This window comes from Pleuronectes platessa, chromosome 8 (assembly GCF_947347685.1).
Source record: "Pleuronectes platessa chromosome 8, fPlePla1.1, whole genome shotgun sequence".
Lineage (NCBI taxonomy): Eukaryota > Metazoa > Chordata > Actinopteri > Pleuronectiformes > Pleuronectidae > Pleuronectes > Pleuronectes platessa.
Window position 1 is genome coordinate 18,067,953 of NC_070633.1, and position 22,443 is coordinate 18,090,395.

General features: G+C 45.2%; 3 protein-coding genes across 14 annotated transcripts in view; all 3 read right to left on the reverse strand.

Moving 5' to 3' along the window:
- The window catches only part of LOC128446183 (protocadherin alpha-C2), a 150,794-nt gene that overhangs the window by 17,261 nt on the left and 111,090 nt on the right, over window positions 1-22,443 (reverse strand). The window contains exon 1 of one of the 12 annotated variants that reach the window (XM_053429158.1): window positions 16,673-19,155. The exons of 9 other annotated variants lie outside the window; for them this stretch is intronic. In XM_053429158.1, coding sequence (XP_053285133.1) covers window positions 16,673-19,090 — 2,418 coding nt within the window. In that variant the 5' untranslated portion in view covers window positions 19,091-19,155. Of the gene's footprint in view, window positions 1-471; window positions 3,040-16,672; window positions 19,156-22,443 lie in introns of those variants that run through there. 2 more of the 12 variants (XM_053429165.1, XM_053429153.1) reach the window with 2 other exon arrangements.
- Window positions 13,670-16,130, reverse strand: LOC128446185 (protocadherin alpha-5). The gene has a single exon (XM_053429168.1). It carries the CDS (start codon window positions 16,061-16,063, stop codon window positions 13,670-13,672), a length of 2,394 nt encoding a protein of 797 aa, XP_053285143.1. The 5' UTR covers window positions 16,064-16,130.
- LOC128446184 (protocadherin alpha-13) lies at window positions 19,906-22,398 on the reverse strand. Its single transcript, XM_053429166.1, has one exon. The coding sequence runs from the start codon at window positions 22,300-22,302 to the stop codon at window positions 19,906-19,908; it is 2,397 nt and encodes a 798-aa protein (XP_053285141.1). The 5' UTR covers window positions 22,303-22,398.

Genomic DNA, 22,443 nt, shown 5'->3' on the forward strand with positions numbered 1-22,443 from the left:
CACACACATCCCACAGAAGCTACCCACACTTGTATTTAATATTAGGATACAGCCAGGTAGACAAAATCTATAGGCAATGATGTAACCGTAGATAAGGTGCTGCTAGCTCTTTCTTGGAACTTAAAAGACTAAGCAAATCCTGAGACTGGCACAAGTGTTCTTAGATATTCTCATCTTGGATGCAAGTGATAGAAATACCTAGTAAATGTTCATACCACTATGTTCTATAAAAGACTATCTATCCAAACAAGCAGCAGGAAAATGCATACAAAAATATAAAACACCAGATGAAACAGCTTTAACAGCTTCAGACCTGTAAATGTCAACTGCAATCCTACTGCCTGAACACTGCCCTAGAGAAAAGTCTCAACCATAACTGAGAATTTTAGTTTTATGGCTTTTTGCGCTTTGTGTCCTTTACTGTTTAGAAGCAATCTGAAACAACAAACACAGAGATCGCAGCAGACCGACCTGAATGGCAGCTGCGTCTGGCATACTGAGACGCCGTACACATATCTGGCTTTGTCCACTGTGGCTGGTGACGTAGCCTGAGCCCCAGGTGCCACTATGAGGCCGTCCCGTGTTGTAGAACATAAAAGTGTCACTTCCTGACGTGGCAGTCAGGCATGTCTTGTAACAGTATGTTTTGGTCAAAGACCCATTTCCCCGCACTTCAATGTAATGCGGTTCCCCTTTTAGGTCACGTCGCTGGGCCGCATTGATGTTTGGCTGCCCACCATCTGCTCCACCCACAGTTCTTCCTCCACTTGCAACACCACCAGCTGAGGTGCTCCCCTCTGGAACACTCTTCTTTGAAACGCAACATGGGGAGCAGGAGCCAGGCTGGGTACAGTAGGCATGACACCGCACAATGGCAAGGACAAAGATGGTGACCAGGAACACGAAGGTCGTGGCACTCAGGGCAATGATGAGGTAGAGTGTGACATTGGAAAACATTAAGGGGCTGTTGGGCCTGATGATGCGTTTGGGGTCAGGGGCCAACTTTGGGGGCAGCTCCATCACGTACACATGGATGGTAGCGGTGGAGGAGAGTGGCGGCAGGCCGTTATCGTGCACCGACACCTTCAGGATGAAGGAAGTGGAGTTGTCCTCGATGACACGCCTTGTGGTGCGGATTTCACCTGTGTGCTCATGCACCTTGAAAAGGTCAATGTCTGTGTTGGTCTGCTCCAGGGAATAGAGCAGCCAAGCATTCTGCCCTGCATCACCATCCCACGCTGTCACCTTGCTAACCAACGCTCCTGCTTCAGCGTTTTTAATCAGCGTCTCTGTGGTGCGGCTCCCATTGGCCGGTGGGTAGACTATCTTGGGCTTATGGTCATTCTGGTCCATAACATATACATACACCGTGGCTACACGGCTGAGGGGAGGCATTCCATTATCCTGGGCTTTCACCTGGAAATGAAATTCTCTCAGCTTCTCAAAGTCAAAGGCTCGCAGGGCATAAGCCTCACCTGTATCGGGTTTGATGCTGACGTAGCTGGCTACAGGGATACCGTGGTTGTTGTCATTGAGGACAGTATAGGTGATGCGTGCATTTTCTGCAGCGTCAGTGTCTGTGGCCTTAACAACACATAGAGATGCACCGGGAGCGTTGTTCTCTGTAATATAAACAGTGTATGAGGTCTGTTCAAAGCGAGGTGGATTATCATTCACGTCTGCCACGTGCACCTTAAAGGTCATCTGGGATGACAGGGGTGGGAGGCCTCCGTCCACAGCGTTGACGGTGACATTGTAGGATGAGATGGTTTCCCTGTCCAAGAAGGCGGATGTGACGACGGTATAGTGATTGCGGAAGGACTTGATCTTAAACGGCAAATTGGGCATGATGTACAGGGTTACTTGTTTGTTTGGTCCAGAGTCCCGGTCATTCACGCTGATCAATGCCACAACCGTGTCAGCCCGGGCGTCTTCACGCACAGGGCTGGAGAGAGAGGACAGCACAATCTCAGGAATGTTGTCATTGACATCCAAAACTTCTACAACTACTTTACAATGCACTGCCACTGGAGCTGGCCCCTTGTCCATTGCCTGTATATACATTTCATAAGAGTTGGTCTCCTCATAGTCTATATTGTTCTTCACTCGGATTTCTCCTGTTACTGTGTCCATGGAAAACATCTGTCTAACTCTCTCAGGTGTGTAACTGCTGAAGGAGTAGAAAACGTCCCCATTGGCGCCTTCATCGGTGTCTGTTGCATTCAGCTTGATCACTAGTGCGCCCTTTGGAGAGTTTTCAGACAGTTTAACTTTGTACACGGAGTTGTCAAAGACAGGCACGTTGTCATTTGCATCAAGGACACGTACATTGATTTTGGCCGTGCCTGTTCGCTGTGGGGTGCCTCCATCCACTGCTGTCAGGATTAGCTCATGAGAGGGAATCTGCTCGCGGTCGAAGGGTTTTTTCAGGATGAGCTCGATGTGCTTATTATTGGAAAAGGGCTTAATGGAGTCCAGGGTGATGTGCTCATTGGGGCTGAGTCTGTACTGCTTCACGGAGTTTGAACCGTCATCTGCGTCCTGAGCTCCCTCGATGTGGAACCGCGACCCTGTGAGAGCGGACTCCGACACCTCGAGTTGATACTCGTCTCGAGGGAACTGCGGCGCGTTGTCGTTCACGTCCAAGATCTCCACCTCCACGTTGTGCACCTCGAGCGGGTTCTCCAACACCACCTCCAGGTTGTGTGAACAGGTGCCACTGAATTCGCAAACTGTCTCTCGGTCAATGCGGTCACTCACCACCAGCTTCCCGGTTTTGTGATTGATGGTGAAATACCTCCGTCCGCTGTCCGTCGTGATTCTTATGCGTCGGGTGGAAAGTTTTCTCAGGTCCAGACCCAGATCCCGGACGATGTCACCGACCAGTGCCCCGTTCTCCAGCTCCTCCGGGATGGAGTATCGAATCTGTGCGTTTGTGAGGCCACCGACCACGAAAATAAACAAATACAGAGAAAGGGGCACGTTCTCCTTTACACTGTAACTGCATCGCGCTGTCACAGCCATCGCAGGCGGCCGGAATGTGCAGACGGGCTGGAGAAATCTTTCCGCCTTTTCGGCTCACTGTGCGTCCCCACCCACCTCATTAAAAACAGGGGAATAGTCCGTGCGTAACTCCGGCTATGTGCGGGAGGACCAGCGCCTTCTCCCCGGTGCCTGTTTTGAGGGACTTTTCCCCTGTGCCTCCATGTTTTCCTTTGTCCGCCTGTGTGGTGTTTTTTAAATTTCTCTCTGCTCCTGGCAACGCTGACTCCCTCCACTGATGCTGCCTATTGGTCTCCTTCTCTCTCTCTCCCCCCCTCCTTCTCTCTCTGCTATGTGGTGATGGTGTCTGTGGGCAAAAGGGGAGGGGGAGGCACTCGCTGAAACGATGCTGGCTGCATTTCAGCACCTCCGATAAAAACGATCGCGCACCATCTAATAAATATAAACTACCAAAAGACAGAAAACCACGGAGTTTTATCATCTAGATCTACATATGAGCGCCCAGTGACAACCGCACACTGATATCTTGGAAATGAAAGGCAAACAATCGTTTTTTCACCTCTTTTTGTCAGCGCCACCGCCCTTTTTATTGTGCGCTGCAAAACTGATTTGTGAAGCAGCCTGGAGATTAGACGTCCTCACTGACGCAAACCAACAATTAGCCAGGAAACCTCCGGCCGGAATGAAATCGCAATAATATATACAGAATATTAAAAATAAAAGGAAACACAAACAAGCTGCAAAATAGATCAATGCATGAGTATTTATAACAGGAGCTATTGTGTTGTTCAGAGCGAGGGTGACCATGAAGTACGTTTGACAATGGGTATGTGACAATAAGTTATGTCACAAAAAATATAAGAATAAGGAGACAGGTGAACTAAGCGGCAGTGATGCAGTGTTACTTTGTCTGTTTGTCTGTAGTGGGGCTGAGGATGTAGCTGCTTCTCTTCCTGCACTGAATTTTTTTTTTTTTTCACCCCTTGTAAATGTAACATGTTCAATCTGGCTTATTTAACATATTGTAATGTGTTATTGAACCCTACATATATTCTTTAATACATTTTTAAAGAACAAAGCACAACGCTCCTGTTGTCATGAGGTTAATGTCGTTAATTGGGGTCACAGACAAGGTGCTCCAGATGTCACTCGTCTCCACATCTGGCAAAAGCAAGAGCCACTAAAACAGGCAGCAATGGCAAACCACATAAACTGCAGCATTTCACCAGACAAGACATGCATCAGGTAGTTTCAAGTGATAAAACACACATGAGGAGAATCCACTCTTCCAACTAATACCTCCTGTATTCTGCAGACAGTCTGAACTATGCATGTGTGGTGTAGCAGGTGGAAACACTAACAACCAAATCATCCTGCTCAGGGTGCCCTATAATTACTCCAGCCTCGGTCCCCATGTACCTCAATTAAAATCAGATTTAAATCTGATGCATGTTAATTTGCAAGACTTTAACCCTGTTTCCGTCAACATGACATGACAGGACGATTTTTGCACACTGTTTATCTAAGCAGTTCGGGGACATCTGCAGAAAAACAATCTTGCAACAATCATGTTCGCAGTTTCACAGAGAGAGCTCTTGCTAAGATCCACCAAGAACACAAAAACGAATTGTTCCGAGCAGAGACATGGCTGAATCTAGCGTAGGCTGCACATATATAAACACATCCACGCTGTGTTGATTTAATCCATCAGCCCTATTTATGCAAGCTGTGCTGTGAAGAAATGGCCTTATGAGACCCTCTTGGTTCATCCTGTCCACTGGGCCAAGATGAGATGAGCGTCCACCGCCTACAAAATCTTTTTCTTTTCTCTCTCATTCTCACCCATGCCCACGTCTGCCCACGGCGACCACTGCACTTGGCATCCCGGGAGACCGAGACAGTGAGTCACTTCGGATGCTGCTATAGTGGATGGAGCAACTCTTCACACTCGGAGGCGACGAGGAGGAGGTGGCGAAATGGGGAATTGGAAAAGCAGCCAAATGTGCGTCGACGGAAGACAAATTATTACAAAACATGCCATTTTACGCAGTGCGTTTATAAAATACTTCATGCAGTGGTGGATATGTAAATACAGACCATTTACCATTTCTCTTAATCGGGGGGAAAAAGGAGCCACAATTTACACAGACGGGACATGATGTTATATGTGCAACATCCATACACAGTTCAGTGAGGAGCACATTTAAGTCATTTTCTGTTTACCGTTAGCTCTATTGCTTTGATTCAATTGCCATATTCGTTAATTGTTAGTAGGTGACTAGTTAGTACTACTGATAGGACAGGGGCACTTTAGGGGCTGATCAGATTTCACCTGCAGGGGGGGTGGGGGGTCTTGGCTCAATGCGTGTTGGCCTATAGCTAAGGTCTTTTAGTATAATTAAAAATGAAATTATTCCTGGCTACTGGTTAGTAAGAAAAACATTGTATTTTCCAATGGCATCAAATGGAAACACTTTGCCTTTATGTGAAGTCCTGCTGCTGTGAAACACGCTAAATGGCCGCTGTTTCCCATGGCCCGGATTTGTGTCTCTGCAAACATCCCTCATCTCTGAGCAGCAGTGATAAGGTTTCTTTCAGCCGGGGGTTAACAGTCTCTGATGGGTCCACATGTCGGTCTGCCATGCTAACCGTGACATTTAGCCGATTTTCCCGGTGGGACATCTTGAACCTCCGTGTTGCAGCAATAACACAAAAGTGAAAACATAGAGACGTTTATCTCGTCAACACCAAACAGAGACCAGCATTTACACATGACCTTTCCACCTGTATCGCTCAGTCTCCTCCTCTCCTTCCTTTATGCTCGTGTGATGTTTTTGATATGTCACTGCAGCTCTCTGGTACAGAGGCCATTATAAATACTCCCATCTGTTTCAGCGTTAATTGCATGCCACCGAGCTGTGGATTATTTCATTTCCCACTCAGGAGTTCTGCAGATGAAGTTATCACCATTAATCCACCTGCAGACAGACGCATGTTATGCATCAACAAACACCAATTTCAAAGAGCTAATTGGATAATTAGTATTTTTTTCTCACTTTTTTTCCCAGGTTGGCATAAAAATATCCCCCCGCACCTCCTCATAAATTAATTTACCTATTTTGTATTCTCAACCCCTCGTCCAACCTCTTAATATTCTCCTATAATTGTCTCTCGCCTACATTTTTCATTGTGGAGTGGCACCAGCTGCGCCTCTTTCAAACATCCAGTGTCCCAGCTGAGGACTGGCCCTGGGGCATAGATTCTCAAGTGGAAACACAAGAGCTCATGCCCTTAGCAGGGAGATAGACAAAATAAACAAACAAACAAATATGGTTGAAAAAATAAATTGTGTCTTTAGACTTGTGATAGGAAGAGAGATAATTCAGAGTGTAAAAACTGAGACTCCCTCTTCCCTCATTCTCTCTAGCAGATTATTAACACCCCTCTCACCCATCACCCCGCCCCATCAATTATGCAAGATGGCCACCAAATTAATAATATTCTAAGACTCATCCTCATTAGTACTGTAAGTGGCCACTCTAAAACTCATTCATGATACTTCCCAAGTATGGACCCCGTCTCTCTTTCTCTGCGATCCCACAGTGAAACGGGTCATGGCTGGGCTATCATGAAGAATGACCGCTTACATCACTCCCTCGCTCAAAACATATACATACAGGCAGTCATGCAAACTTAAAGGGCATTCAAGCCTGTAGGCATGTATGCTCGCTGACACACACACAGACAAAGGCTGAGTAAAACAATAAATACAATGCCGCAAATGCTATCTAAGGACAAATCTATTTTGTCATGGAAAATGTCAGAACATCTTCTGCTGTTGTCTCCACTCATTTGGAAATGGCACAAAAACAGCCATCAGGAGCTTTGATAAACAGATGCACAGACTGAGGGTAATGGCAGCACTCAGGTTACAATGACTGTAACTACTGACTTACAGGTAAAGTTCAATGTGTCTCACGTTAAAGCATTTAGAGTGAAAGGACAAAGATCATTATATATATTCATTAAGAAAGACTGTGGACCAGAAGTTTCCATAACTGCTTCTCTAACTAAAATCTTGTATCATAAAGCTTTAGTTTAGTGCCGCAGAAGATGAAATGTGTGCACGCTGTTGTCTAGGCGGACGGTGATGCCTGTGGTGCCAGGAAATGTGCGAATTACAAAAGATGCACTGAAATAACAAAAAGAAACTCCCTTAAAAATCTATGACCGCAAAACTGCCTCTTCAAGATGAGTCTCAAAACTATACTGAATACAAAGAGCTAAGCCTCGGTTAAAAAAAAACTAAGAATCCACTGCCAATAGCACTGCATCATTTAATCCTACTGCATGGGGGAGGCAAGCTGAGCCGGAGGGAGCAGAGGTTGGAGAGACAGTGAAACTGGTCCCTCTGTTGGAAAAATGTGGTAGTACAAGGGTTGGACACATGATCATCACCCCATCCCCTGCCCCTCCACACAGGCTTTCTCATTAAGCTAAAGCACTAAAACACTAATCCCATCAGCTATGAGTGCGTGTGTGTGCTGAGAGAAGAAGAGTGCGTGAGAGCAAGAGAGAGAGAGAGAGAGAAGGAGGGAACAGACGTCAGGCTGCATTGGCCGGCATTTTCTTTCTCGGTTACAAAACAGTGACTGCAAGGCACCCCCGGAGAAGTGAGAAAAGAATGATCTGTATGTCACAATAGAGCCTGTAAAGATACCATAAATGTATGAATTACATAACATACACAATCCTTAAAGGAAGCAAGCCGGCTGAAGTCAACCATTTGTCTCCGAAGCGGCCATGAATGGTATTTAAACCTACTACAAACCTGCTCTAGCTGCCACTCACTTTTAGAATACTCTAATAATATTATAGGAGCTAGAAAAAAAACACCTTGATATACGAACCTGAAAATACAGACGCTACAATCGCATTAGCAAGAGCAGACTGGTGACTGGTATTATTTTGTATTTTCATTTATAGCCCTAGGAGAAGCTGTGTTCTCGTACCTTCTTCCCATCCTATTTTCCTAATAGGCACAAAATCTTGCCCCATTTTAAAATCCCTGGAACAAAAGAGCCCTGCTAACCACAATCCTTTTACTCAGGTGGACACAGTAAGCTGGTGGAGGAGGAATATTCCGGGTATGTCTGTTTGCGCTGATCCCTGGTGTACCTTGCTTTCAAACATAAAGGGCATGAGAGAACTAAAAACAGCACAAATCCCTCCCTTTGGGGGCCCTGCACGGGTTAAACAGTTCCTTGGCCGTCCTGGTACAGCCTCTGCATAAATCAAAAAGATTCTTGTTGTGGCACTGAACAAAGCTATCAGGAAACGCAGGCAGGCTTTGGATACTTCCCTCTTAGGATGCCCCGGCATTGTGTCCTTGCCGGATGGGAGAGGATGCTACCCGTGCTTCTGAGCATGACAAAGCTAATCTAATGACGGCGACAGCATCCCGATGCCACTAAGAGGGGGCATGTCCCAGAATGAGTTTGGTTGAAATGGGGAGAAGAGGAGGGATGGCGATAAGTTCTTCCTCATATCTGTGACCAATTGTAAGCCTGTGATGTTCTCACTCAGCTGCAGGGCGTGTATCTAATGTGGGTCTTTTTTGTCCATCTCATCCACAGAAGCTCCCTTTTCCTCACTATCTCGTGCTCAAGGCTCAAATCTGCGCCTTACGCATTTGTCGCATCCTCTAAAACCCTCTCATGTTTGAGGAGCGATTCTAAAATAGCATGCACTATTTTCCCTCGCTTGCCTCATCTGACTTGGCATTTCTGCTCAGGATGCTGTACGTCCGCATCTTTCTCTTTCTCTCTCTCGTTCTCCATCTCTCTCCATCTCTCCTGCCTCCCATTGTGTCCACAGCGCTTCCTTCCTGCTTGTGTTTACGACACATGCTGGGGTGGATGTCTGGGTGGGGGTGGGCTGCATACTGGCAGCTCCCTGGAAACAGACTAGTTCATCATTTCATTACGGCTCAGAGCAGTCTCCATGGTAACCACAGACAGCAGAGCTAACCTCACCAGCACAAAGGACACACCCTTGTCAAGGAGAAAAACAGGAAGTAGCCTGTACACAAGACATGTGTGTGACAAGCAGATAGACAGAGATTAGGAATGTATTCATGTTTTCGGTTAAACATGCTGCTGGTGTGTGTCTTTGTATTAAAAGTGATGAGGTAAGGACATTTCTACATCATAATGGGTCCATCTGTTAAGCCCACCGGTTTACTCCATCACAAGGATCTGCAATCTATGAACTAAACCACTTAGCTGTGTGCCTCCACCAGGGTAATGTAGTGTGATCAATAATTGAATGCATGTTGCAGCACTTCGGTAGGGGGGAGAGAGAAGCTTTTATCAGAAACAAACTCTATACCATGCCATTCTATCCATGTTGCCACTATTTGCTCTCATTAGTTCTTGAATGCTCATATTATTATTATTATCATGGCCTAGTAAATATAAGTATATTATACAACAGTATACACGGAGGTCAAACACATTCAGACAGACACACGATGTTCCGAAGACCGTGTCACAGATAAAAGCTTCTGCTCATCCATCGCAGCCCTCTGCCCCGCCCAACCGGCTCAGCTGTGACTGACACGAGGTGTTGTCGGCCCCGCCCAGCCGCAGAGCGGAGCAGGAGGGAGAGCTGTGCCGAGCCGAGCCGAGCTGAGCAGATACCTCGGTCCTGAAGCTCCCTGCTGATGCTACTGCAGCGAGTAGCGGAAAATTACCTGCCCCTCCCCCTCAGTCACATCCACAGAAAGCTGCTGCAGCAATACATAACACACAGGACCACTTTTACGCAGAGAGACCGCTCCGGGCATCGTTTCATGCAGTGGTGTGGAGAGCCTGTGAGCATATTTGAAAAGAATAAAAAGGGAGCTCGGCGTCTACAGAAGCACAGGTCTCAGTCAGATGGCGCATGAAGTGCGCTGCCATCTTTAAATCACCCGCTGACCCACTTCTAAGCTTCACACAGCCCATTCGCATCGCTTTGCAGCATGCGCAGTCTGTGAGAGCGCACAGAGCCCTTATACGCACTGAATCAATCAAATTAACTGAGTTTTGACAGATCAGGCCATGCTGGTTTGCTCTGGACCACTCCCTGAAATGAGGTCATCTCGTCTGAGTGACTCCAAAGCATCCGAGATCCACAGCAACGCAATGCACCGTGAGCCTCGCCGAGAATATCATCACATGTTCCACCAGTTAGGAGCCATGATAACCATCATGAATAAGTGTGAATGGCACGGCAACGCGCGTGAAACCTCGATTTATCCACTGACGAATTCAACGCGATGTGCTTGTTGATGCGAGCGGATCAAGGTCGCCTCTGCTCTGCTTGTACATCAGGCACGTTAATGAAAAATATATTGGATCATGTTTACATCGCTCTGAGGCCAATCCGCACATGTCTGCAGAGATGGATGTTAATTCCCTGTTATTTCTCTCAGCTGCTCCCCTTCTCAGAGTGCTGCTGCTGAAGGAGAGGGGGAGGGGAACGAGAGAAAGGTCTGACAGCATGGTGGAGGAGGAGGGAGAGAAAAAGGAGCCGACGTGAGATGAATAATATCGTGTATGTTCTGTCACTGCAGAGCAATGGAAAATGGGACAGGGAGCCGGCAGGAAAAGGGAAAATAAACGAGATCTAAATGCACAACACTGATTTGGGGAATGAGGGGGAGTTATAAAAAGCTGTAATCATTATTATTATTTCGAGCAACAAAAAGCAATATCCTCATTTTTATTTGATATTATTGGCCAAGAGCGACCCTTTGCTATACTGTAAAGTGAAATACACTGTCACACACTGCCCTATGAATGTATAACCATGTTTCACAATACAATGGGGTCTTGGAATGCATTGCCATCAGCTAAAATATGAACATGTGTTGAAAACACAAGCTTATAATACAGACAAATTGGATTTAAAAATACTACCTAAATACAAGCCTATACTAAATAGAGGACTAAAAGCTCTGATGGTGAGCATCAGGAAGGATAACATGTGACTCCAGAGATGCTCAAGGAAATATCTCAGTAAACACATTGGATTGAAAGAGTAGAATAAATAGAAGCAGTACAATAATGAAGAGAGAGAAAAAAAAATTCAGATTAGAGAAGGGGCTCTCTAAAGTCTAAAACTCTTACAGTAAAGACGCTGAGAGAATTAAATGACCAACAAACCTACAATGCCACCCACACAAGTGTTCTACATTATTTTGCCCATATTTGATTTTCTGTCATGAGAGTGACATGTGCATCAGAGACATGTCCCTCACATTCCTGTTAGGAGAGTACAGGTGGGACAAATTCCACCATAGTCAATATTATAGGACACTTTCACAGACTTTATTAGACTCGTCACAATGAAATAAGCACAGAGGAAAATAACTAAATACATTAGCACTCAACTCCATTTAGCTGCTCCAGGTTCAGTGTGCTACTGTTACAGGTTACAGGGGCACTTAAAAAAAACAGGGCGACCATTGATGCAGGCTTTCACCGAGGTTTTCTCTACTATGACGAGTGTAACTGTGTGCTGTGAAAAGGGCCTATGGATGCACTGAGATATGCTACCTCTCATAATTCCCAGCCCAAGCATGTGACTTCAACCTGAGCTAAGAGCTAAACAGCCACAATCACTAACAGGGACATGTAAGATGCCTGATTTCAGAGGTTTTCCTCCCTTTACAGCTGTCAGCATTAGATTGATAACAGCCTGTTTGTTGTGGTCTAAGACATTCTGTGCTACCACTTCAGCAGACAGAGCCATGATCTCCACGATTCTGCAAATTCAGGTTGAAATGTTCATCTTGGCAAAGGCTTGTAGCCCTTAACAGAATAACAATCACTATCAGTGTACAAGGCCTTTGACACAACTTCTGAACAAAATACAAAGAAAAGCTGAATCAGCAGGCACACACACACATACAGACAAATGCCCTGCCTCATGAAACGTGTCCACTTCAGCTTCTGGTACATTACTGGTTTCACAAAGCTCAATAAGAAACTGGACACATTAGCTTAGCTATGGTTGTGTTTACACCTTCCTCTCTCCCAGCAGAGCCATGAAATAATCCACATGAACGCGACAGGGTTTGTAAAATACTCCAAAAGGTGCCTCACGTTTACAGGAAGTCGACGTAAGCAGCTCGTGAAATAACTAAACACACACTCACTCACGCGGACAGCGGTATTTTTTCACGTCAGGTAACACATCCCGTGTGGAGTCTACACGCTCCCGCCCTTCAGGGGCAGCACTGAGCTCGGGTAATTGTGCCGCTGGAGAGAAGAAGAACATGCGCGATGGATTCGTGTCGACTGTTGAACAGCGGGAGGCAGCAATGAGCCACACGGCACCCAGTTAAGAGAAGAATAAGAAGCAGCAGAAGAGGCGCCTCTTTGGATTTTAAAAATGGCGCGGTGATAGTCGGGAAGTCCTCCACGCCCCAAACAAACATTAACACCTGCACAACGTTGTAAAGGGGGTACACTAACCACGGAATCAACACAGAATAATCAACATATTGTTTCAGGCAGTCTCTGCTTGCAGCTAAATCACTTGTTAAGAAGCACACAGAGGTTATTACACCCCAGAATTAGTGTGTTGAAGCCACACAGGACAAACGTTTAGGAAATATGTTATACTATAGCTTAAACACTTTAAAACATCTCGGACGCTTTTTGAAGTGGATATGTCGCGATGTGAATCCACTGGAACTGCTGTAAATCCTGATTATCTACCAACAACTGCTGTCTTCCGACTACTGCTTCAACAACCGCTGGAAAAACCGCTGGTACAACCTACGATGTGTTCACGCCACCTTTCAAGTCTTCTCACTGTGAGTATCTAAGTTAATCATCTTAAGCAAACTGCTCTAAACCAGCTGTTGGTTTGGAAACTTTACCTTTTAAAATGGACCACATGCAAAAGCTGGTAAAGTCCAGCACGCCACCAAAGTTTGTTGGTTATGCTAAGATTCCTTCTTTCCAACAACATTGTTATCATTTATGCATCTGCAGTACAGCTCACTACTGTGAATCGGGGAAAAAATATGGTTCATAAATTTCCAGATAACAATGACTTCAAAACATCTTGCTCACACTGAGCTGATAGATAAGGTTGCACGATATTGTGCCTTGAGCCAGCGGCTTTTGTACTGTAGCTGAAAACAGCCATGTTTGTTCCGATCATTATTGTGCAAATATTGAGTTTATATTTTTAGGCAGTGTTATTAATCACTTAATCACAAGTTGTTGTATATTAAACTTGTTGAGTGAAGAGTCATATGCTTTACATATTGCAACGTTACTCACAAGCTGTATTTGCATTAATACTTTATTTTTTATGACTATTTAACTTTCTTGGTATTTGACATTAAGACAAGTTAGGAGTAGCCTTCTCTCTCCGGGTTTGCTCTGAGTCAAAGAAGCAGAAACAGTCCCCAGTGAATTCAGAACCATGGACAGCGCGTACTGCCTGAGCATACGGGAAAGAAAGAAAAGGCCCAATAAACAAATACAAGAAAACACTTTTCCAGAAAATACGCAGAACTAAAACAGTTGAAACACATTTTTTGTGTAATGCCGGAGGAAAGTTACCTTATTAATTAGGTAATGTTAAAGTTCTAGCCGGAGACTTAACTCACCTTCTCTTTGTTCGGTAGAGTCTGAGTCATGGTATAAGGGTCTCCTTCATTAATACTGATAAGCTCCGCATCTGCAGGCGGAAACTGTGCGGGGAAAACCACTACGTCACTCTTGAGCGTATCTGAGCTGAAGCAGACGTCATACTGCTGAGTAGCGTTCGAGTAAGACCAGCTCCCGTCAGGGTGGGTGGTGATCATTGGGGCGCTGTACCTGCTGAAGCTGCTCTCTGTCCTGTGGCATTTTACAGCTATTAAAGTGATGAGGCTCAGCAGAAAGATGACTGACACCGACACAATGCCGATCAGTAGATACAGGTTTAAATCAGAGAAGCCATCGTCCTTTGTGGGCACATGTCTGAACTGAGTCTGGATGTCAGCTGTGTTCTCAACCACCACCACATCTATAGACACAGTAGCTGACAGGGAGGGTTCTCCGTTATCAGAAACCAGCACCACCAAGGGGTGAGTTTTCAAGTCATTGTCACTCATTCTCCTCTTAGTCCGGATTTCCCCGGTGCTGGTTCCGATCCGGAAGAGGTTGTTTCCTTTGGGCTCAGAGAGGTGATAAGAAAGCAACGCGTTGTATCCAGAGTCCGCGTCTACAGCCCTGATCTTTGCTACAAAGTATCCAGCCTCAGCAGAATAGGGGATGCTCTCACTGTTAACGGAGCCGTGCTCAGAGTATGGAGAGAGAACCGTTGGACTGTTGTCATTCTCATCCAGGATCAAAACGTTCACAGTCACGTTGCTGCTGAGCGGAGGAACACCAGAGTCTTTGGCCTGAATTATAAACTGAAACGTTTTCAACTCCTCAAAGTTAAACGACTGCAGACTGATTATATCTCCTGTCTCTGAGTTGACGTTTATAACTGACCCTATTGCATTGTGTTTGTTATTATTATTATTCATTGCAGAAAACGTCACTTTTGCATTCTCGTCAACATCAGGATCATCTGCAGTCATGGTATAGATGATGCCTACAGGACTGTTTTCTTTGACGAAAATGTTTATAACGGGTTCTTTAAAACGAGGTGGGTTGTCGTTGACATCAGAAACATGGACTGTAATAACACTTGTACTAGAAAGAGGGGGAACCCCTTCATCAGTTGCTACTATTGTGACATTGTATAAGGAAGCTCGTTCTCTGTCTAGAGTTCCATCTACGACTAAAGAATAATGATTCTTGTAAGTGTTTTTAATTTTAAACGGCACTGGATCAAGTATTTTAACTTGAACAACGCCGTTTTTATCAGAGTCGTTATCTCTGACCGTTATGAGTCCAACCATGGTGTCCAGAGCCGCGTCTTCCTTCACTACGTCGACTAAAGACGTGACTGATATTTCTGGTGGGTTATCATTTACATCCGTTATTTCAACGAGTACTTTACAATGAGAGGATCTTGGGTTTGGCCCTTTGTCTTTCGCTTGGACTCGTATCTCAACTGCGTTGCTTTTTTCATGATCCAATTCACCGTTCACTGTAATCTCTCCAGTTACTGCATTGATTTTAAATTTATTAACGTAGTTATCATTGTCGTGGTTGATAAAATAATACAGAACTTCTCCGTTGAGACCCTCGTCTAAATCCCGAGCATGTACAGATATAACAGATGCACCTTGCTGCGTGTTTTCTGCCACCGTGGCTTTGTACAACTGTTTGTCAAAAACCGGAACATTATCATTGACATCTTGTACATTAACAGTGATATGTAACGTGCCAGACTTCTGAGGTTTTCCTCCATCGACAGCTGTCAGTGTTAGTTTGATGACTGCTTGTTTCTCGCGGTCTAAGGCTTTCTGCAGCACCATTTCAGCAGAAATCGCCTGCTCTCCACTATTTTGCACATCAAGGGTGAAATGTTCATTCTGGCTCAGCTTGTAGCCCTTAACAGAAAAACTCCCGACATCCGCATCAAAGGCGTTTGGTAGCGTAAATCTTTCCCCGGGGAAAGATGACTCGGACACATTCAGAACAATCCCTGGAATCCGAAAAGATGGTGCATTGTCGTTTATATCCAAGATTTTAACTTCGAAGCGATAGAGATTGAGCGGAGAGTTAACAATGGCTTCCACTTCCAGGGAGCATTTAGCATTACGCGAGCAGAGCTCCTCTCGGTCTATTCTGTCTTTCACCAGGAGTATTCCAGTCTTAACGTTTACTTCGAAATACCTCGTATTAGGTCCGGAAATCTGAAAACCTCTGCTCTCCAGTGCCTGTACGTCTAAATGTAAATCCTTCGCCAAATGTCCCACAGTGGTACCCGAGCTCGATTCCTCTGTAACCGAATACACGACCTGTGCTGCGGCGAGACTCCATGTGCAAGATGCATGGAACATAAAATAAATCCAGTGCCGGAAAATATCCCGTCGTTTCATCCTGTCCATTGACTGCCAGACGAATTTGTTCGAAAAAAATCACTCCTGTGGTAACATGTCCCACTAATGATACATCCACAACAGTCTTGCAACGTAGTGAATATATTCTGTACTGCCACGACAAACAAAGAATTACGAACCACCTCTCTCAGACGAAAAGGGAGGAGTGTTAGTAGGGGAAAAAACGTGCTTCAACTCTCTGGTGTGATAGCGACATCTTGTGGTGATGTTCAAGTCAATCAACAGTGAGGACAGAAAGTGCACTCTCACTCGACATCAACTGACAAGCAACAAACACCATCACCTAAAGTTTCAGCAAGAGTGTAGACACATTTAAAGAAAGATGAGCAAAAGGCTAAAACCAAAACACAGGTTACAACAAAACATATGAAGCACATTTAGCATGTGCTTTGCAAGTATTGCAGTATTTTCACAGCTGAGTATTCCTAAATTGGTATTATGAGTAGGTGTCATATTATACACAATTGCAACAAAATGCAGTTTTAGTACTTGGATCCATTGCAGTCCTTACGTGGCTAGCTATAAATTACATTCATGTGAAAGAAGTAGAACGGTAAATCATTGGCTTCCCTGTGTTTGTTGTGCATTCACCCTTACCTTCTCTTTGTTTGGTAAAGTCTGAGTCATGGTATAAGTTTCTCCTCCATTAATACTGATCAGCTCCGCATCTGCAGGCGGAAACTGTGCGGGGAAAACCACTACGTCACTCTTGAGCGTGTCTGAGCTGAAGCAGACGTCATACTGCTGAGTAGCATTAGAGTAAGACCAGCTCCCGTCAGGGTGGGTGGTGATCATTGGGGCGCTGTACCTGCTGAAGCTGCTGTCTGTCCTGTGGCATTTGACTGCTATTAAAGTGATGAGGCTCAGCAGAAAGATGACTGACACCGACACAATGCCGATCAGCAGATACAGGTTTAAATCAGAGAAGCCATCGTCCTTTGTGGGCACATGTCTGAACTGAGTCTGGATGTCAGCTGTGCTCTCAACCACCACCACATCCATAGACACAGTAGCTGACAGGGAGGGTTCTCCGTTATCAGAAACCAGCACCACCAAGGGGTGAGTTTTCAAGTCATTGTCACTCATTCTCCTCTTAGTCCTGATTTCCCCGGTGCTGGTTCCGATCCGGAAGAGGTTGTTTCCTCTGGACTCAGAGAGGTGATAAGAAAGCAGCGCGTTGTATCCAGAGTCTGCGTCTACAGCCCTGATCTTTGCCACAAAGTATCCGGCTTCAGCAGAATAGGGGATGCTCTCACTGTTAACGGAGCCGTGCTCAGAATATGGAGAAAGAACCGAAGGACTGTTGTCATTCTCATCCAGGATAAAAACGTTCACAGTCACGTTGCTACTGAGTGGAGGAACACCAGAGTCTGTGGCCTGAACTTTAAACTGAAACGTTTTTAACTCTTCAAAGTTAAAGACTTGCAGGATGATTATATCTCCTGTCTCCGAGTTGATGTTTACAACAGAGGTCATAGGAATACTTTTTGAAATGCCATCTAGTAAAGAATATGTTACTTTTGCATTTTCTTCTATATCAGGGTCAACTGCAGTTATAGTAAAGATGGTAGCTCCCATTGCACTATTCTCTTTCACATATGCATTAATCACAGGCTCTGAGAAGAGAGGTGCGTTGTCATTCACATCAGAAATGTGAACAGGGATGACACTTGTGCTGGAGAGAGGTGGAGTGCCCTCATCAGTGGCTATGACGGTGACATTATACTGAGCCACACTTTCTCTGTCTAGCGGTCCATCAACCGTTAATGAATAATAATTTTTGTAGTTTAGCTTTAGTTTAAAAGGCACCAACCCAAGACTATTTGCAGCTGTGAGACCATTTTTTCCTCCATCTTTGTCAGTTACAGTGACCAAAGCAACCACTGTGCCCATCTCGGCGTCCTCTTTAACCGGGCTCATAAGAGATGTGATAATGATTTCAGGTGTGTTGTCATTAACATCAGTCACCTCCACTAACACTTTACCATGAACGCTTCGTGAGGGCGTACCTTTATCTCTCGCCTGTACACGAATATCATATGCTGTATGCTCTTCATAGTCTACTTTCCCGGTCACAGTTATTTCCCCTGTCTCTGGATTTATGGAGAATACAGCTTCAGGATTAAACTGTCCTCTCTCAATAAACGAATAGGTAATCTCACCATTTATGCCTTCGTCTAAATCCGTAGCACTTACTGTCAGTATAGATGTCTGAAATGGGGCGTTTTCAATGACCCTGGCCTTATAGAGAGATTGACTAAATACCGGAACATTGTCATTTATATCTATTACATTTACAATTATTTTTAATGTCCCAAATCGAGCAGGTTTTCCTCCATCCACAGCAGTTAAAGTCAGGTGAATAACCGACTGTTTCTCCCTATCTAAAGATTTCTGTAGCACTAACTCCGCAGACTCAATGTGCTGACCACCGCTCTGTACGTCCAGAGAGAAATACTCATTTGGACTCAGCTTGTAGCTTTTCACCGAATTGCTCCCCCTGTCTGCGTCGTTCGCCATTGGGAGTAGATATCTCTCTCCGGTAAAAGAAGATTCAGAAATATTGAAAGTCTTCTCCTGTTCACGGAAAGATGGTGCATTGTCGTTAATATCAATAATCTGGATCTCTATGCGATGTAGATGCGTCGGGTGGCTCAGAATGGCTTCGATATTCAGGGCACATTTTGCCGTGTTTGGACACAGCTCTTCACGATCAATCCTATCGCAGACGAACAAAGCTCCGGTTTTTAAATCCACGTCAAAGTACGTCTTCGAATTCCCAGCAACAATTCGTAAATCCCGTTTTCCCAGTTCCTGGACATTAATCTGCAATTCCTTAGCGAGATTTCCCACCACCGTCCCTTTGTCAACCTCCTCAGAAACGGAGAAGGAAAGCTGCGCTGTCGACCCGTCACACAAAAAAAGCAGAGCTACTATTTGTATCCAAACCGTGAGCGTAAGTCCTCCACGTCCCATCGCTGACACAGAACGAAAGAAATAGTCATTTTCGAACATGTCCACAGTTTAGGTGATCAACAGACGTAGCCGTCTCTGCCTTCTGACCATTTGTGTATTTTCTAACAAAGCAGCGGCGGAACACTGACGCTGCGCACGCAGAGGAGGAGTCAGGGAGGAGATTGAGCCATATGGAAAATTATGGTCTCCCGGCGACACCAACTGTTATATTTGTGCTATTGAAAGTGGCATGAACATTTCAATAATGTTTTGTCTTGGGTAGAAGTTGTGGTAAATAAAAAAAAAGTTAAATTGTGTATTCAAAATAAATAAACACTTGAAAGAGGATTTACGTAGTCCGCTATTAAAGTTTAAATTACAATGAAGTGAAGCAGACTGTTCATGCATGCTAAAAAACTATTTCTGGATTTCAGCACCTTGGACAGCGTCGTCGCTGTCACTAGAAAAACTCACTTATTGACCAACGACGTCTGCTTCAAATGCCAGTACGTACCAGCCACATTCAATCATACCCCATATAATCTCTTTGTCATTCGCTCTCATACGAGTGAATAGCTTTGCTGGGGAGAAAAATCTGCCCCCAAATTAATTATTTACATTTTTATCCCCGTTTGCTTTCACACTCTCACACAAACGTATAACGAAACATGACAAAGTTATGAAAAGGTGCCAGATCTGATCCCAAAGTGACAAAGGAGCTCTAACAGGCCCGAGTGATTTCAGTACCATTGGCAGCGCCGGTGCTCAAACCCGACATCGAAGGACAGAAAATAGGCAACAGAAACAAATACCACAGCCAAGTGGAGCCAGTAACATCGAAACGAATCTTGTAGTCTGTCATATAGCTAGGAAATCTAACTCACCTTGTCTTTGTTTGGTAGAGTCTGAGTCATGGTATAAGTGTCTCCTCCGTTAATACTGATCAGTTCCGCATCTGCAGGCGGAAACTGTGCGGGGAAAACCACCACGTCACTCTTGAGCGTGTCTGAGCTGAAGCAGACGTCATACTGCTGAGTAGCTTTAGAGTAAGACCAGCTCCCGTCAGGGTGGGTGGTGATCATTGGGGCGCTGTACCTGCTGAAGCTGCTGTCTGTCCTGTGGCATTTGACAGCTATTAAAGTGATGAGGCTCAGCAGAAAGATAACTGAAACCGACGCGATGCCGATCAGCAGATACAGGTTTAAATCAGAGAAGCCATCGTCCTTTGTGGGCACATGTCTGAACTGAGTCTGGATGTCAGCTGTGTTCTCAACCACCACCACATCTATAGACACAGTAGCTGACAGGGAGGGTTCTCCGTTATCAGAAACCAGCACCACCAAGGGGTGAGTTTTCAAGTCATTGTCACTCATTCTCCTCTTAGTCCTGATTTCCCCGGTGCTGGTTCCGATCCGGAAGAGGTTGTTTCCTTTGGGCTCAGAGAGGTGATAAGAAAGCAGCGCGTTGTATCCAGAGTCTGCGTCTACAGCCCTGATCTTTGCCACAAAGTATCCCGCTTCAGCAGAATACGGGATGCTCTCACTGTTAACGGAGCCGTGCTCAGAATATGGAGAAAGAACCGAAGGATTGTTGTCGTTCTCATCCAGGATCAAAACGTTCACAGTCACGTTGCTGCTGAGCGGAGGAACACCAGAATCTGTGGCCTGAACTTTAAACTGAAACGTTTTCAACTCCTCGAAGTTAAACGACTGCAGGCTGATTATATCTCCTGTCTCTGAGTTGATGTTTACAGCAGACTTTATGGGAATATTTTTTGAATCCCCACCAAATGAGTATGTTACTCTAGCGTTTTCATTTATATCAGGATCGACTGCAGTTATTGTATAGATACGAGCGCCAACTGGACTGTTTTCTTTCACATAAATATTAATGACCGGTTCAGGGAAACGAGGAGCGTTGTCGTTGACATCAGATACGTGAACGGTGATAACGCTGCTGGTGGAGAGAGGCGGGGTCCCTTCGTCAGTCGCAGTAATTGTAACATTATATGAAGAGCATTCTTCTCTGTTTAGGGGCCCGTCCACAACTAAAGAGTAGTAATTTTTGTAATTAGATCGCAGCTTAAATGGAGCGGAACCAATCAATTTACAGGCGGTGTGACCGTTTTTCCCTCCGTCTTTATCCGTCACCGTCACTAACGCCACGACGCTTCCTATTTCTGCATCTTCTTTCACGGGGTTCATGAGTGACGTCACTACAATTTCGGGGGCATTGTCATTCACATCGACGACCTCCACCAGCAGCTTCCCATTGGCCCTCCGAGGCGAAGAACCTCTGTCTGTTGCTTGGACATGAATTTCATAAGCAGACTGTGCTTCGTAATCCAAATTGCCCGTAACTGTTATATCGCCAGTTTCTGCATTGATAAAAAACACATCTGCAGGATTGAAGTTTGCACGCTTGACGAAAGAGTACATCACACTCCCGTGGTCTCCCTCGTCTAAATCGGTGGCATTCAGCTGAATTACTAATGATCCAATGGGAGCATTTTCATTTACGCGTGCCTTGTAAAGCGTTTTACTAAATGACGGCGTGTTATCATTGACGTCGAGGACATTTACAATTATCTGTACACTTCCGGTTTTAGGAGATTTGCCTCCGTCTACAGCGGTCAGTGTTAGTGTAACAACAGCTAGTTTTTCTCTATCCAAAGCTTTTACCAGCACTAACTCAGCGGATACACTGTGTTCTCCACTGCTCTGTACGTCTAAGGAGAAATATTCATTCGGGCTCAGCTTGTATGTTTTCACTGAATGGCTGCCTGTGTCTGCATCAAGAGCCAGAGGAAGCAAGAATTGTTCGCCCGTCGGTGACGATTCAGATATATTTAGTGTGTGTGACCTCTCCACGAAGGAAGGTGCGTTGTCATTTAAATCAACAATAACCACTTCAATGCGGTGCAGGACCATAGGATTGCTCAGTATGGCCTCGAAGTTCAGTATGCATTTTATCGTGTTTGGACAAAGCTCCTCTCGATCGACTCGCTCGTTAACGTAAACATCCCCCGTCTTATCATTAGCCTCGAAATATTTCTTACTGTATCCGGAAACCATATTGAGGTTCCTTGTTTGCAAGTCTCGAACATTGACGTTTAAATCCTTTGCCAGATTCCCAACCACGGTTCCTTTGTCCGCCTCCTCGGAAACGGTGTACAATATCTGAGCAGCAGACCGGTCAGATAAAAACAGGATGCACATCCAACAGAGAATTTCCTTTCCCCTCCAGACGCCCATCGCTGCTTTCAAAGGCATTGTCCCGATCACAAAATATATTCATCCACAACAGGCTATACGATCTCCCAACACTTGAAATCCCATCCGCTCCAGTCCTCTGCTTTTCATCGCTATCCGCTCACAAAGCACTCGTGGACTGCCGAGCCTCGCACGGAAAAG

What these genes read in the sequence shown, in the direction of transcription:
- LOC128446184 (XM_053429166.1), bottom strand. Translation starts at nt 22,302, where the DNA reads ATGCCTTTGAAAGCAGCGATGGGCGTCTGGAGGGGAAAGGAAATTCTC.
- LOC128446185 (XM_053429168.1), bottom strand. Translation starts at nt 16,063, where the DNA reads ATGGACAGGATGAAACGACGGGATATTTTCCGGCACTGGATTTATTTT.